This window comes from Python bivittatus, unplaced genomic scaffold, assembly GCF_059951505.1.
Source record: "Python bivittatus isolate LINGU-HERP-01145 unplaced genomic scaffold, Pbiv_v1 ctg000610_np1212, whole genome shotgun sequence".
NCBI lineage: Eukaryota > Metazoa > Chordata > Lepidosauria > Squamata > Pythonidae > Python > Python bivittatus.
Genome location: NW_028277088.1, coordinates 49,090,115 through 49,106,383, shown reverse-complemented (window position 1 = coordinate 49,106,383; position 16,269 = coordinate 49,090,115). Strand labels below are relative to the sequence as shown.

At 42.2% G+C, this 16,269-nt stretch overlaps 1 protein-coding gene across 3 annotated transcripts in view; it reads left to right on the top strand.

Moving 5' to 3' along the window:
- Positions 1-2,410: 2,410 nt before the first annotated feature.
- Positions 2,411-16,269, top strand: part of TBX20 (T-box transcription factor 20) — a 48,071-nt gene continuing 34,212 nt past the window's right edge. Inside the window, exons 1-3 of one of the 3 annotated variants that reach the window (XM_025173746.2) lie at positions 2,411-2,816; positions 9,361-9,601; positions 14,245-14,406. In XM_025173746.2, the coding sequence (XP_025029514.1) occupies positions 2,690-2,816; positions 9,361-9,601; positions 14,245-14,406 (530 nt within the window). In that variant the 5' untranslated portion in view covers positions 2,411-2,689. Of the gene's footprint in view, positions 2,817-5,301; positions 5,411-9,360; positions 9,602-14,241; positions 14,407-16,269 lie in introns of those variants that run through there. The other 2 variants (XM_007439128.3, XM_007439129.3) reach the window with 2 other exon arrangements.

Below are 16,269 nucleotides of genomic sequence, written 5' to 3'. Positions count from 1 at the left end.
CCCATTAAAAGGGCCAGTTAGGAAGCAGTCTCCGTGAGCCTTTAATGCTGGATTGCTTGGGAGTAATTTAGCGCCCCAAGACAACTTGGCTAATTCATGCTTTGAACGGGTCGGACTGGAAAATACAAGTGGGAAACAAGGACAGATGCGCGGCAGTTGCGAACACAGCTGTAATTCCTTGAAATCCAAGGCATAGGGCATGACTGCTGCGTGGATCCGTTTAGCAGACAGAGACGCAGGGAGCTGCAACTCACCGGGTTTCGGGGCAAAAGAGAGGTGGTCCCATTTTCCAGAGATATTTCGAGGCACGCAGTTCAGGAAAGGAGGGAGCGCTGCTGTTCGTTGAAGGGGAGAGGGCGGTTGCGGGGAAGAGGGAGCACTTTCATTTCTCCGGATGCAACGCGTCGGGCTCTTGAGCCATTATTCTTAGCAAGGGAAGCATTCGAGCCAGCTGGGAATAGACTCAAAACTAGCATAGGGACAGTCCAGGCAGAGAAATTATATTGGTGACCGTTGTACTTTCAAGCAACACGGCAATCCTAAAACAGGCATGGGGCCGATCCCAGCGAAATTTATAGAAGGGGAACCCATTAGCTGGGCTTCGTTACTTATTAATTGAACTACGGTTTACTCGACTCACTTTTCTGCTTCGGAAGACACACCGTCCCTTTGTAGCGTATCACTGGCAAAAAAGTGGTGTGCTCATTTGAGATTCAGGGTGTCCTAGGGTGTTCTTCTAAACCGCATGCCTACGATTCCCCCACAACTTAAACAGCCCATTTCCCCGTTCTCTCCTTGGAAGTAAGTCTACTGAGTTCATTGGGTTGCTAATTCGAATAAATGTGCAAAGGATTGCAATTTAAACAGCTTGGGAGCTAGGACTGGAGTTACGTACAACTTCGGAAGTTAGTTAGATTGAAACCAAAGGGGCTTAAAAATAGTTTATTATACCAGATATAACTCAGTTAGCTGTCTTAGAAATCGCAGAATAACATCCTTTTCTAACAATTGATTTAGGAATAAGAGCCTTCTATGAAATCAAGGTCCGTATCCTGTCTAGTAGCACAGTAGAAAGTCACATTTTATTTAGTTCCTTTTCAGAACATGAGTGTTGATCACCCAAGAAGCACTTTGTTTTTGTTTAATTTATGAGTTCATTAAAAAAAATTTAAAAATGGTGATGAGGAACAATTGGCTCTTCCAATAGTCACACGTTGCTTTTTTTTTTTTTAATAAGCTAAAGCTACAGTTCAATTGTACCTTAAACTTCTGAGTATGCAGACATGATGGCCACATAGTTGGTGGTGGGAATCGAACAGAAAACATGGAGTGTTTACTTACTCTTACAGACTCGTGAAATCATATAACCCCCCCCCGCCCCCCCCCCCAAAACTCTACAGGGGGAAATTGAATCCATTTTTCTCTTTTGAAGCCAAGGACAGTACATACTTTAGGAAAAGCTTTCATTCCAATTTGGATAAGGAGTAGGGACACCACCTTGGGCAATTACTCCTGGGCTGAGTTTATGCTGCTTGTATTTCTACCCACCATAGCTAACTTAACCATGGTTAAATATGGAGTGCCAACATAACCAGGGCATTGGTAAGATTGACTCCATTCCCTTCCATAGCTGGCTTCTCACAACACTATAGGCTATGCATGGTTGTTCAGTTGGCCTAATGTGTGCTGCAAACTCCAGCATTGGTTAATTCCATAAACCAGGACTAGCATGTGTATTTGGTGCAAAGGCATCTTAGGGGAGGAAGAAGCCCTCCAAAAATGAGATCTTCAGACTGAAATCTTGGTTACTTCTTAGGCAGGAGTGGGGCATCCTTGGTTTCCATGGAAGGAGATGCAGTTTAGATCTGGCCTAAGAACTCCCGCCTTTAGGGTATGTGCGAGGTAGCAAGATCAGTCAAGAAGATGACTTGATTCTGCAAACCTCGAGCCCAGGCGCTCTTGGGCTGGAGCAAGCTGGTGGGGCTGCTTTGCATGAACAAGTTGGTTTCAGGCGCCTTCGTCAATGGAGTTCGTTCGATGGGATCCAAACAAAGCAAGTCCCAAGAGTTAATTATAGCGCAGAGTAGATTGCAGTCTTGTTGAGGAAGAGAGCAGTTAACTGAAAAGCCCCGTCCTTGCAGGAAGTCAAGTAGATTTCTGTAAAGTAGCTCTGGAACACCAGATCCACCTCTTGTCTCCAGCACGACACTAGTGGCTGACCAGACACTCTGGTCCAAAAGACCTCGCTCCACAAGCCAGTTTCGTTGCAACCAGAGCCGAGCTGAGAGCGCTCCGGCCCTCTCCCCCTCCCCTTCTGGTGGGATCAGGGAGCCCTGACGTGGCCAGGCTCTGATTGGCTGGCAGCCGATAGGATCTAGGCGGCCAGCAAATTAAGCCCAAGGAGCGAGGGGGGCCGCTCGCACTGGCTGCCCCGCTGAGTTGTCTCCAGCGCTCTTCGCCGCCGCTTCGATCCCACGCTCCGGGGCAGGATGAGCACCGCGTAACCTGCCCGCCCTCCGCCTGTCCGGCCCTCGAGGCTCGCCCCTTCGAGTGCTGCCTTTTCCGCGGGCCGGCTTTGCTCTCCTCCCTCTTGCCGGGGCTGACGCCGCACCGTCGCGGGAGAAAGGAGAAACGCTCGGGCGGGAGCTTGGCTCGGTTTTGTGGTTCTAGGCACCGCGGCCTCGGAGAGATGGAGTACACTGTGTCACCCAAACCTCAGCTGTCCTCCCGGGCGAACGCCTTCTCCATCGCGGCGCTCATGTCAAGCGGGAATCCCAAAGAGAAAGAAAGCTCCGAGAACACCATCAAGCCTCTGGGTAAGTCCAGCCTCGGGATCGCCCGGCGATCAGGGAGGGGGCGATGTGCGAGGGATTTCTGCGGGATCCAGAGGGGCTTGCTGCTGCAGAGCCCGCGGCTTTGATTGAGACCAGCTGGACGTTATTAGCTTGGCTTTTAAAGAGGGAGGATCAGAACTCCGATTGGCATCCTTATCCTAATTATGTTTGGAGCAGACCTAGAGAACCTGTGCCCCCTTAAAGACGATCTTGGACTCACTCCCATTAGACCCAGTAATATGGAGTGATGGGAGGGCTGCTTCGGTTTCTTCCCCTAATTTAGAATTTCAGATCCCCACCAACAAGCAGAATTTTAGCGAGTAGCTATTGATCCTAGCACAAACTTTCCTGAATTACATCCAAGAGATACAGATTGAGGAAAATAAATCCTATTGAACTGAAGAATTCACCTGCCCTTGATTTTAATTGTGCTAGGTACACGCAAAGGTATTTCATTTTTAAGGGCAACATTCAAAGCTTTTGTTGTTTGTATGAGTTTATTAAAATCAAAACAAAAGTTTTTATCTTTCAAAACCCAACCTAATCCTAAAACGGAGACGAGAGACCCTTGCGGGGACCCTCCTTAAGACTGATGGGAAATAAACCTTATCTACACTATGTGAAGGGGCTCCAAGCCCATACAGGCACCACTGCCACAGCAGCCAAAGAAAATAGGGTAAAAAGCAGTTTTCTTTGTCCATTTCCTTTGTAGTTCGTGCCAAGAGTCCTTATAAAATTAACCAAAGTTGGTTAATTTTGTTCTGTCCCACTGAGACTCACTGCTTATAGGATCTTATGAACTGGAAGGATGATAGTGATCCACACAACCTCCTAGATGTAGTTGTTGGGCATTCAACAGAAATGTACAACGCTGGAGTTTGGGGATCGGTGACTCCGCCATAAAAATGGCATAATCTATCCATACTTGTCTGGAATACAGTTTGATATTCCCTGGTCAACTGGTGGTGTGGGACTTAGAATGACACTGTAAATCCCATTTAAATTAGTCTTGTTACCAAATATGAAGGCACAGGATCGGACCATAATTTGACATCCGGAATAAACAAGATTTGCCCCCAGTCAGTGCCGTGACAACAAGCATCCCTGATTTCAATGGGACTAATTTCCAGCTAATTACTGGAGCTCCATTTGCGCTCTGTGTTGGTGATGGAAGAACTGAGCCCCATAGAACGAATTGGTGCGTTCATTTCTCTTGAGAAAGTGAAGCTAAGATAATTGGATTGATTCTGAACTGCAAACAATCCTGGCTGAATTCAAGGGGATTTCCTACCTAATAAACAGTTCTGGATTGGAGTTTTATATTTGCCAGTAACTACCAGATCCTTAAAGTTTTCGTTTGGAAATGCTCCCATGACTTTACGAGAAGTTGTTGCAAATCTTGAAACTTGGTGTGCAAAACTTTTAAACTTGGTGTGCACGAACTTTTAAAGAGTGGCTGAAGCTGAGCCTCAATTGCGTATGACTTTTCATAGCCAGTGTACAGAGTATTATGCATTCGCAACCTTTAATAGGTCCCTGCCCCTGAGAGATTACCTAAAGAAAAGCAACATTTCCACTAGTTATTTCCTTTAAACAATTCTTTGTCATTTTCTTTTTGAAAGCTTGCAAAAAATAAAGCCAGTTTTCTGACATAGCAGCCTTGTTTCTTTAGAGCTGTTCAAAAACATTAATGAGCAAAGAAACGATTCCTAACCTTTATTAGAAATTCTCTTCTCTGCTTCCGTTAGCCACCTCTTAACCATTACTGGAAATAATTCATTTTAGCCAAATTAAACACATTTTTCCAAAGAGAAGCAGAATTTTTTTCCTCTAAGTCTTGTGTTAAAAACTGATCATATAAACTAAATCTCTGCCCCCGTTATTTTAATGAAGAGTACAGAAGAAAAAATCTCCCTAAGCTGCCTTTCTTTTGCATTCTTGGAAATGAAGTTTTGGGAAAGTTTCTTCTCTTTTGAGGTTTGAGCTGTGACAAGTGCAGGACGGAGAGGAAACTTTGTAGTTCTTTTAGCTATAAAGGAGTGCAATCGCATGGCTGCCTTTTCTTCTGGCTCATAAGAGAAAAGTGGATCTCTTCCTTTCATCCCAGTCTTCAAATGAAAAATCAGGCGAACTTCAGAGCCAAGTTAGAACAGCCTCATTAGAGCCAAGTTATTCAGATCTACTTTAAGATCTACTACTAGACTTCATAAAAGGATCACTGGGATATGAGGTGGGATGTTCTGCTTTATTTGGGGAAGAAGCTAAGTACCGTTGAAGTCGATGGGGCTCTTGTCTGTATCCCATCCTACTTGGTCTGGGTGCGCACGATCCTTTTTTAGCTGTCGGCTTCCTCTTATTGAAAGAATTAGGCTCCACTTCGTTGTGGTTGGTCCCTTTCCCACTCTGGCATCCGGGGAATCTTGTTGGGCCAGCAGCTGATAATAGCCCAACGTTGAGATATATTGGGCCCCGCTTCCCAATGGATGTCCATTGACATCCATCCACCCAAGTTGCTCCTGTCCTATGAAGCCAAATAGACCACCGGGGCTTTATCACATTTATTTGATGGGCATGAAGTAAGTTATTTACCGCATTTCTCTAATGGGGCAACAAACGTTTCTGTCCTTTGGATCTAAGTGGCTCGGTGGCCTGATCCATTTCCTTCAACTGTTGTTAGGAGCGCTGACTGCTGAATGTCTTCAGGGTGGCACACCCGCGCAAATGCAGATCCAGTGCTGCTAGATCTTATTTAGTTTTACAATTGCTCGGGCTACCTGCAGAAGCTTTCTAGCATAACTTCTGGGTTTCTGGGTTAGAAATAGATTTCTGCTTTTCAGACTCCATCGCAATTAAGAAAGATGTGCAATTAAGGCTGAGCTGCAGGCTTGAGGAGGTCAGGAAGGTCCTGTTATTGGCTGAGTTGGGGGCGGAAGTGGGGCTCAAGAGAAGAATGTAATTTTCTTTTAAAAATCGGCCAGGGTAGCCTGCTAGAGTTCCAGAAAAATGGGCCAGGTTCATATATTAACCATTAGTTTCCTTGTGGGAGATCAGAATTATTTTTTGTTCCTGATAAATAGCAATATGGAGGGAATGTAATTTCACTCTGGATTGATTCAGACACGCTGATTTCAGGCTGTCAAAAGTGGTTCTTCGAATCGGAGGAATCTCATCCTAAGTAAAATCCTGCACAAATTGATCTGTTCAACAGCAGGGAGGCTCTGTTGCCCAGGGAAAATTGCCGCTGCCTCTCTCGTCCCTTTCAAAGCCATCCTGCCATTAAACTGTCCCGCCCTCGGCGAATCCAGCGTTTACACGGACTTGGCCAGTGAGGCGAGTTCGTATTCCAGCCGCCTGGGATTCAGTGGGCTGTTTACTCCGCAGGAGCGCAGCCCTGCGGAAATCCGGCTAAGAGTTCAGGATTGTCTTCAGCCTTGGGGACTCCCGAAAAAATCAGCCAGCCTCGGTTAGTCATTGGTCTGCTTAATCGGTGTCACAGTCTCTCTCGAAGCCCTTTATAGCGGGCCGGACGTTTTGCGGGCACTGGACATTTCCAGACTGCTGCCTGATGTGCATCTACTTGAGAAAAAGTCCCCTCAGTCTCAGCTAAATTTGCTGGGTGCTGAGAGCTGATCGTAATTTATAGCGTCGCCCAACCATTGCGTCCAGCTGAAGCTGTAAATCACTCATGAGAAAATGCCGAGGATTTTCTTGCACATTTCACCCATTTGCTTTTCTGATTCCCATGATCTAGAAACCCACGCATCTCGCGCAATGTGTTGTTAGCCAGCATGGATCCCGTTAGTCCAGGAGCCACTTTCGCTCCTCTTCTACTGCGGGGTCCCCTTCTCAGGTCCTTGCCGTTCTTGGGGAGCCCTCGAGAAATTTCTAGTTTTAAGGATGACGCTCGCCTGACAATTGGACGGTTTCCGGCGCTCTGATTTAGGTGGGCCGCCTTCTCAGCATCTGGACAATTGTTGTGGTGTTCGTATTGATTAACTCTCTCCCACCGCCCCAATTCTTTTTCTTTTAAATTGCATTTGTAGCCTGCCTTTCTTTCGGGGAGCTTGAGGCGAAGTGCGTGGTTTTCTCTCTCTGTTCCCTTTTTATCTTGATAATTCTGAAAAATAGCTTGGGCTGAAAACTAGTGACTGGTCTCCAGGTCAACTTCTGAGATTCGTGGCAGAGCCAGAATTTGAACCTGGGTTTCTCCAGACCTGGTTTTCCACTTTAAACACTATGCCACGCAGCCTCCTCTTCCTGATGAGGGGGGGGGGGGGTGTCAGCTCAGAGTAAAGTGAAATAAGGTTTTCACGAGTTTGCTTTGACGGGAAGAATGTGTCTGTTTTACTTGGGTTTAATTCTTCTGGGAAACTCAAAACTCTTTCATCTATATCAATTCTGTGAATTTTTCTTTAATGAACTCAGTGCTGGTCAGTATTTTCCATTCTACTTTTCTTTTCCTAACAATCCTGCAAGCAGATTCATGTGAAATCAGCAGCTATTGTGCTGTGTGAACCTACCCACCCTGATTAGTTTATGATTGAGCAGAGTTCCCAGAAAATTGGTCAACTAAGCCAACTGTGGTTAAATTATCAGTGAGTAAGCCTCTTCTGCAAACATAGCCACCTTTGGAGGAAGGTTGGCCACAAATTTAACAGTGCAATCTGCACCACACATTGGAATTAAAAGTCATTGAGTTCAATGGGACTGAATTCTAGAAAAGTGTGTTTAAGATGACTCCCACTGAAATTTAAAGGTTGTTAAAATGGCTTTTGGTTTGGGCTCAGTTGGGTCTGATGACAGGATTGTCTCTGCCCTGTAAAACCTCCTGCCAAATAAACCAGGTTTGCCACATTTCCAACAAGAGGTTCCTAAAGACAAATCCCACTGAATTCAATGGAACTTCTAGCCAAGATTCTGAGGATCCCCAAAATATTATTTAACACCCCCCATACTCCATCAATGAGGGATCAATGATGGCTTATTCTCCCTGTTCATTTGTTTCTCATAAGAGAAGTGGCTGCACACTGCAACTAGCTATGCGTGATCTAAAATCTTTCTGGGCAATTCATATAGGAAAACCTTTGTCTTCAAAATGATAAACCGCTGAAACTGAGTCACATCCAATAGCCATCTTCCCCACTGAAATGATTCTGAGCTCCCAGCAGTTTGTGAAGTGCTCAAACTGCTCTAGGGTTTTGTTACTGAATGCTGACCTGAGTGAATGCTTTAAATGGCAAGTACGTAGACATAGAAAACTGGTACGGTAGCTGCTCTGACAGTGTAGCTTTCTCTGTGCAAGGATAAAAACCAACCAGGAATTGCATCCAAGTACAAATGCTTTTACCTAAAGAGTTAGTGAATAAACCCAGGTTCCTGGATTTTCTGCCAGATTTTGCCAATTGTACTTCACACCCTATTGTACAATACTTTATATTGTACTTTGTACTGTACTTTTATATATAAAAGTACATGTATTTTACTTTTCTGGGGGAAAACTATGAATTCTTCTGTTCACTGGCATTGGCACTTCGCTGTTCAGGGGAATACCGTAAACTGGCCTGTTCTGAAGAAACGGGGAGCATCCCTGCAATTAAACTGATAATAGGCGTAAATATATTTAGAGAGTAGGCTCATTTTCTCCTGAATCAAATCTTGAGGAATCAGAAAAAGAAAGGCAGAATCCTCCAGATGACACGTTTCTTTTCTTTTTCTCCCCTCCTCACCCCCTTTGGTCACTTTTGATTCCCACTGTAGGAGGAGAGCCGCATTAGTCTATGGCGAGAAAAAAATAAGGAGTCTGGCAGCACATTTTCTGACTAACAAATTTTATTAAAAGTTGAGCTCACAAAAACGTATGCTTTTTAATAAAATGTGTTAATTGGAAAAGGTGCTGCGATTATGAGACACGGGAGTGGGTGTTTGTTGACTCGGGGCCCCCCTTCGTTTTCTGCAAAAGGCTAATGCAAAACCCATTTCTTTTAGTTGAGGAGATTCTAACCTAAAATCCGGGAGCACTGAATTTCTGCTTTCTGAAAGGATTGTTAATGGTCTATCATACAGGAAGAAAGGGGAGGGGGGGAGGAACAACATCCGAAGTTGAAGCCTCAATGCTCCAACAAAACTAACTCATCATTTTAGAATTTGTCAGTTTCATTTCTGGAGCTTGAAAGTCATTCCAGGCACTTGTCAGCTTCATTGCCAGTTATTGGCTTTATACAGGAATCAGTCAGTTTCATTTCTGATCCCTCCAGCCACATTCTGGGCTATTTGTTTTGGCTTTATTTAAATAAAAAGATCTATGGAACTTGACTCAAGGGACTACATGGGTAGGCAGATTACATGAGAGCACATTGCTATTAGTTTCTTATGGTAGTTTTGGTCTACTTCACAGTCTAGCCTACAGTCCTGGGATTGCAGCTTTACATGCAACCAGCGGGATCAGTTACCTGTAGCCATTCAGCCACGCAAAACCATGGCTGATCTTCTCATCAGCCTCTTGCTTTTCTTTCTGTCCTCCTTTCAGAGCAATTTGTGGAGAAGTCGTCTTGTTCTCAGCCTCTGAGTGATATGCCAAGCTTGGACACCCATGGGGATTTCAGCAGCAGTAGCAGCCCATCATCCCTCTGCACAGAGCCACTAATCCCCACCACCCCAGTTATCCCCAGTGAGGAGATGGCGAAGATCTCCTGCAGTTTGGAAACCAAGGAGCTTTGGGACAAATTCCATGAACTAGGGACTGAGATGATCATCACAAAATCAGGAAGGTAAGAATTTGGAATATGGTTGGACAGGATTTGGGGCAACCTACCCACAGCTGGTACCCTCCAAATATGTGGATCATTTCCTAAAATGATCTAGCTAGAATGGCCACTGCTGGGATTTCTGGAATTTGTAGTTCCAGCACAGCTTCAGCTAGGACAGGCTGATATACAATAAATAATGTATTTGGTTTATTTCTCTGTTTGCCCTGATACCATGGAATATGCTGCCCCAGAGCTGTGTTTAACCCTCTCACTCCTGGCATTCAGAAGAGCACAGCTTTTTTTTTTTTTTTGTAAATGGGCCTCTGATAGTGTTGAGCAACTAGATTGTTTTTATAATGACCTTGATCTGTACACTGCCTGGAGTCATGTGTTTGGAGCAGTAAAAAAAAAAAAATGGGAATAAATACATTTTTTAAAAAAGTATTATAATCTAGTTCCAAGGGGCAGCACACTCTGATATGCATCAGCTCCAAGGGAAGCATCATCAGGCAAATGGCTAAAGTCAGCTTTGAGTTGAATTTTAATGAAAATTGGACTGGCTTGATTTTATAGGAGAACACATATGCTGAGTTAGAAGTTTGAAAAAGGGTGAATTGGCTATGGACAAGCCTGCAAGGGCAGCTGGAGATTTACCCTTCTAATATTTTAAACATCCAGCCCGTGCTAGAAATCTTCCCAGGCAATGAAGTGGTGCTGATTTGTTCACCTTGTCATTGCTCTGTTACACCATAGCACTGAGTGACACACAGCTGAATGGGTGAATTGCCACCACAGAAAAGTGTTGCATTTGAGGTGTTGTCAGATAACATGATTTTTTTTGTCTGTTTTTGATCTGTGATGTCTGTTTCACACAAGCACTAATAGTCAGTTGATGTCAAAGTCTCACAGTGATAAACATGCATTGGATATTTGCCCTTGTAACCCATAGCAGCCTCTGAAAAGTTACTGTGGCTCATTAATGTATAATGCAAGCCATCAGAAATCATCTCACACTACTTTCTGTTTCAATATGAGAAGAGAGATGGAATCTATACTAAACTGGTATATTAATATGTGGTGCAAACGTTCACTTGAACTTTTATTTGGGGAAATTTTTTAAAAAATAAGGCATTTGAGGGAGAAGAAAAGTACATTTCAACTAAAACATCAAAGTGACTAAAATTAAAATCTTTGTAAAAGTAACCATAATTTTAATGGAACAAATCTAATTTATGAATAAAATTTATAAATTTTAAAAATGGGGAAGGGGAGATTGAGAGAACTTTATCATAAGCAATTTCCAGAGGAGTAGCTTTTTTAGTTTCTTGCAGTCAAAACAACAAAGAGAATTGAGGTGCTTTTGAAGACCAAAACAGCCATCCCAGACTTTAGATATGTTGACCTATTAGTCCTCTCAGCCCCAACTGGTGAGTTCATAGCAACAACCATTGCTTTTAGGATGCATTGGACTAAATAAGTTTGTTATCTGTGAGTGATGGGAATTGTAGTTCAATATGTACTCTATTTACGAACTAGGAAAGCAAGGCCAGCATTACATTTTGGAAAAATAAATTCATCAGGGTCAAGAAGCCTCTGTGTTCTGCATAGAATCATATCCAAAATGTTCATTAAATATTGGTGCCTACAGGAGACTCTGCAACACTGCTTCTACTCTGCCACTAATTATACCCCCCCCCCAAATCTGTATATAAATGGAACAGTTATGACATTGTTTAGGCCAAAATGTATAACATTAAAAAGAATGTTCACATGTTTTGTTAGATTGTTTTCTTGTTTCTGCCATTAGCATCTGCTTCATATAGGAGTCCCATCCAGACCTAAAAGAAATTGGCAGGACAACTTAATGCCCTTGTTTATTTCTCACTAGAACTTCTGCATCAGCTCAGTTTGTAACTTGACTAAGTAGCTAAATACTAGCCATGGTCTTAAATGTGATGGTAAAAACTATAAAGATTACCTTCTTTATAGTGGCCTGGCAAAAAAATAATAAAAATCAACCCATTCTAAATTAGAGACTGATATGAGAGAATGGAGTCATTCTGGGTCTTGGTTCTGTTATTTTCATCCTGCTTTTTGGTACAGTCATCCTTGCAAATCAGTGGGACTAACTAAAGAAAGGCAATCTGATGCTTTCACCTGATGTTATTAATACACCATTTTCCCTCCATGGACTCAGACTAATTCCTAACTCTTTCCTTGTCATTTTATTTTCACAATGAGTCTCCTGTAGTTCAGTTTCCTAATGTTCAACACTGGTAGGGGAAAAACTCTGTTTTTCAATAATTGCTCTGTTTTAAAAGACATTTATAGTAGTCATTAAGCCACACTAAATTAAAAGTGTAAATTACACTGCAGGTGCAAAGGATTTATTTGGTTTCTTTTTTAAAACATTTGGAAGAGGTTGCCTGAAAGATCCTTGTAAAATATTCTGGCACCCCATCCAAGCCTAACCTTGGTCACAAGTTGCTTGAGACAAATGCACCAAGTTTTAGATACTAATTATGGAAGTTCTTCACAGAGTTGTCTGACAGACATTCTTATGGTCTGCAGGAGTCATAAGATGTGTTGGCACTGCCTATTGATAACGGCATAATTCATAACAGACATGAGAACTGTAAGGAAGCCTAAGAGCTAATTAATGAAAAAGGAACATAAAGAAATGGAGTACTGTATGTTGAATTATCACCCTGATCATAAACTCTAAAGGGGGAACTGAGTTTGTGTGTTAAAACAACAGCACTGAATATTATTGTTACAATATAACCTTTAATAGTTTGGATTGCACTTCATAAATGCATCAGGTGATGCAGAGTGTGGAAGAGACAATTGTAAGCAGTGACATCAAGCTGGAGGTAAATAAAATGAAGAAATTGCAGACACAGATAATTACCTTATTAATGGTGGCCATTCTCAAAGTAGTTTGGGATTGATAATTCAAATATCTGCAAATATCTGGTAATGACTGTTGTACTTTTTGCATTTCATGTTTCTCAAATCCAACTGCTTACAATTTCCTACAGTGCCATATATATGTGTGTGTGTGTTTGTGTGTTCTAGGGCAAAATATTCTCAGGACAATATTTTATGGTTCTGATAATGTGGACTCATATTTGGAAGCAAAATTGTTTCTCACTTCCTAGGGCATCTCCAGAATTTTGTAAGACTATTTCACACATTGAACTTTTGTAAGATTATTTCACAGTGTCCAAACTCCTTAAGACACACAGCCAAGCATATCTCTCTGACAGATGTCACAAGCTACAAGAATTCCAGTATTCATACTGGAAAAAAAATGTGATGGATGAAATGACATTAGTGCAAGACAGACTGAATTGTTGCACAACAGATATATGAAATTCAGATAGCTCTTTCAAAATTTACATCTCTGAAGTAGGAAGATTGCACTTTTCAGCATTTAGAGAGCGATGGTTTCGTTATTCAGAAAATTCTAGGTTTCTCAAACAACATCTCTGTTTACTGCTTTCATTGAGGAAACCTGCTTTGTGTTAATATGAGTTGAAAGGGTTTTATGAAAACCCAGCAAATGGTGCACTGAAATTGCAAGTCTCCAATTCTACATCATTTTACTTTTTTTGAAATCTTTATTCAAAGATTTCTCTGTTTTCCCCCTTTAAAATGCTGAAGATTTTAAAAAGTAGAGGGATACACACCAAGAAAGTTGCTTCTCCTCTGCAGTTGTGGGGAAATTAGCAAGATATGAATCAAAACCAATCAATCAGATCAATAAAACATTTTTTAAATATCCAGTGCAAGTATGCTGACTCCCATCTACCTCCTGCTGTAGAAAACCTCCCTTTCATTTCTGAAGTGGAAATCAAGATAATGGGCTACTGGCACCAGATTGTTCCTCACATGTGTGCAGCACTGTGAGGGTAGAATAATTATTTGCTTCAGATGTGGTATGTCATGGAAGCTTAAATGACTTATGCTGCTGCAGTTTCTCCAAGGCCCAGAGTTACAACCATTTCTATATTGTAAGGCTAGATGTGTGGGGAAATACACAACTGATGGCAATGTTAGGCTCTGTGCCTACAAGTTGCTGCTCACCAAAAGTACCCTCTGTGTTTGCACAGTCTCTATTCCAGTGTTTCTCAACCTTGTCCACTTTAAGATGGGTGGACATCAACTCCCAGAATTCCCCTGGCTGAAGTCCACCCATCTAAAGTGGGCAAGGTTGAGAAACACTGCTCTATTCAGTTGATTGCTATATTACCTCTCTTTTGAAAGTGTCTGCAATCCCTGAGGATCCCCATTGTCTTCTGAGATGTTTACCTGCCTCCCCTCTTTTTATTTTGTGCAGTTGGCATGCCAGTAGGACTGGAAGGGACAAAGGCGGACATATGTGTCAATCAAAACACAGTCTGAGCCCATTCCCCTTATATGAATTCAAAATGTTTACAATGAATGGAATGCCTTCAGTCAGTGTATACTGCATGGTGATATGGCTTATTTTAAACATCCCCAAACAGAAAGATTACAGGCACGGTTGGAATTTCCCTCTCTCTCTCTCTGATGGCCATACTACGAGGTCTGTTTTCTTATCGGTTTTAAGGGGGTTCTCTTTTTCTTAAGTTTCTTCTTTACATATTCATTTTCTCATTGGCTTCTTTCTGTTTCAGAAGAATGTTTCCAACCATTAGGGTTTCCTTTTCTGGCGTGGATCCAGAAGCCAAGTTCATTGTGCTCATGGATATAGTTCCAGTGGACAATAAGAGATACAGATACGCCTACCATAGATCTTCCTGGCTGGTTGCTGGCAAAGCAGACCCCCCTCTGCCTGCAAGGTTAGTTCACCTGCACGTAATGTACATGCATGCAGACACACGTGCACACATACACACCTCTGCCATTAATATTTTCTTTGGCTTTAAAAACTCACAGCAGGAGCTCAACAAGCAGGAAAAAAGTGTCTATGGATACCCAATGTATTTCCATTGACATGGAAGTAGATTTTAGTGGAACAGTTGCATATACACTTCTGTCTCTCCTCAGCTATTGAAATACTTAAAATCTCTTGGCATAAGTTAACCGATAAGAAAAAGTCTTACTTCTAATATGTAAACTGAAGTAATGAATTGGTCAACTATTCTGTCCTTTCCTTAATATTTTTGTTGTATTAAAATAAGTGACCAGAAGAAGCAGGGGAAAGCATGATATGCTGTTCTTTCTAGATATTTTCCAGATCACACTTTTTAGTTATCCTTCTATTACTGTTATTTTTTAGTCTCAATTGATATGCATAACTGAGAGGCTGTTGTTTGGGTTAATTTACTGAGGAGTAATCTTTACCGAACAAGGCAGGACTTCATTGTAAAGAAAGTTGCCAGGAACAAGATGTCTTTCACAAATGTCAAAACCTTAACAAACTCTTAATGCCTTTTTCCAGTCTTTGTAGCTGCATTGATCACAGGCTCCATCATAAACACCATGGAGCATTTAGAGGGAAGACTGTTTAGGTATGCATGGTTCTGGAAAAAAAATCTTAGAAATGGTGCCTTCGGATTGCCCTCTGATTGCACTAGCCTTGACTGGTTTTAGTGTGATGTGTTTGCTCCTCCTATAACTTGAGCTTTTTGCAGATTAAACTGAAATTCTCAGTGGCTTAAACTGAAAGAACAGGGCTCTGTCCTTAAGCCCTGGGGGTTTTACATTCACCTTTCCATGATTACCATCTGGGTTCTGAAGCTCTGATTCTAAAACTCTTACTTCCAAATGTATGTTTAAAAGTGTTGAAATAGTGGTGAGCGTGGTTTGCAAATTGGTGAAATTAAATTAATTTGTTGCTCTCAGAAAGACCTGTGCATTCATTTCTTCCATAAGGGATGCTCAGAAAGAGAAAGTCACAGATGTAGGTAAGCTTTGCTGACATGCACAGCCTCGAGCGTTCCCTGCATCATCGACACAGAAATAACTTTCAGCACTACAACTGCCAACTCTGTAATGAATAAGGATTATCCAGCATCACTTGAAAGCATTTCCATTCATAAAACTTCGTCACAGATGACCATTAAATCCTTCTTTTCCTGCTGTCAACATGTGAAACAACTTTGTGTGTGTGTATGCTGTGCAGGCATGAGGTTAAAATTCTTTCAGGGAAAACAAATCTATTGTGAGTCATTGCTTAAATGGCTTTCTTAACCCAACCAAATGTTTGAAAGGCATGCCAGCCTTATAAGTTCTAGCTTGCAGGTATCTCTTCTGTCTTTTGTGACATTTTGTGTTGTAGCTTGAATGCATGTACAGAGTGTTTACTTTTTCCCTGAATGAAGCAAGCAACTCTTTGCTCTTAACAACCCATGGTAAGAGTGTTGTACAGATTGAGCTACTGCTCTGCCAAATAATTATTAGTCAACAGGGGGAAAAAGATAGTCACAACACTTTGCTCCACTTCTTGTTTATGCACTGACTGTATTGCCTATGGTTCTTGCTAGGTTGGCCCCCACCCTGCCCTTTACACCCAGCTTTTCTTTCAGTGAGTGCAAGACAACATTCATGGCTGCCCCCAGTTTGATCTTTGTAAACACCTATGAGGGTTAGAGAATGCAAGTAAGCTTTATAGACTGTCTCCCTTGTCTTTTTCCAATGCTTCTCCCAGTCTTCTTCAACCTATTTTCTCCAAGGGCGACTGGATATTGTCGGTCATAATT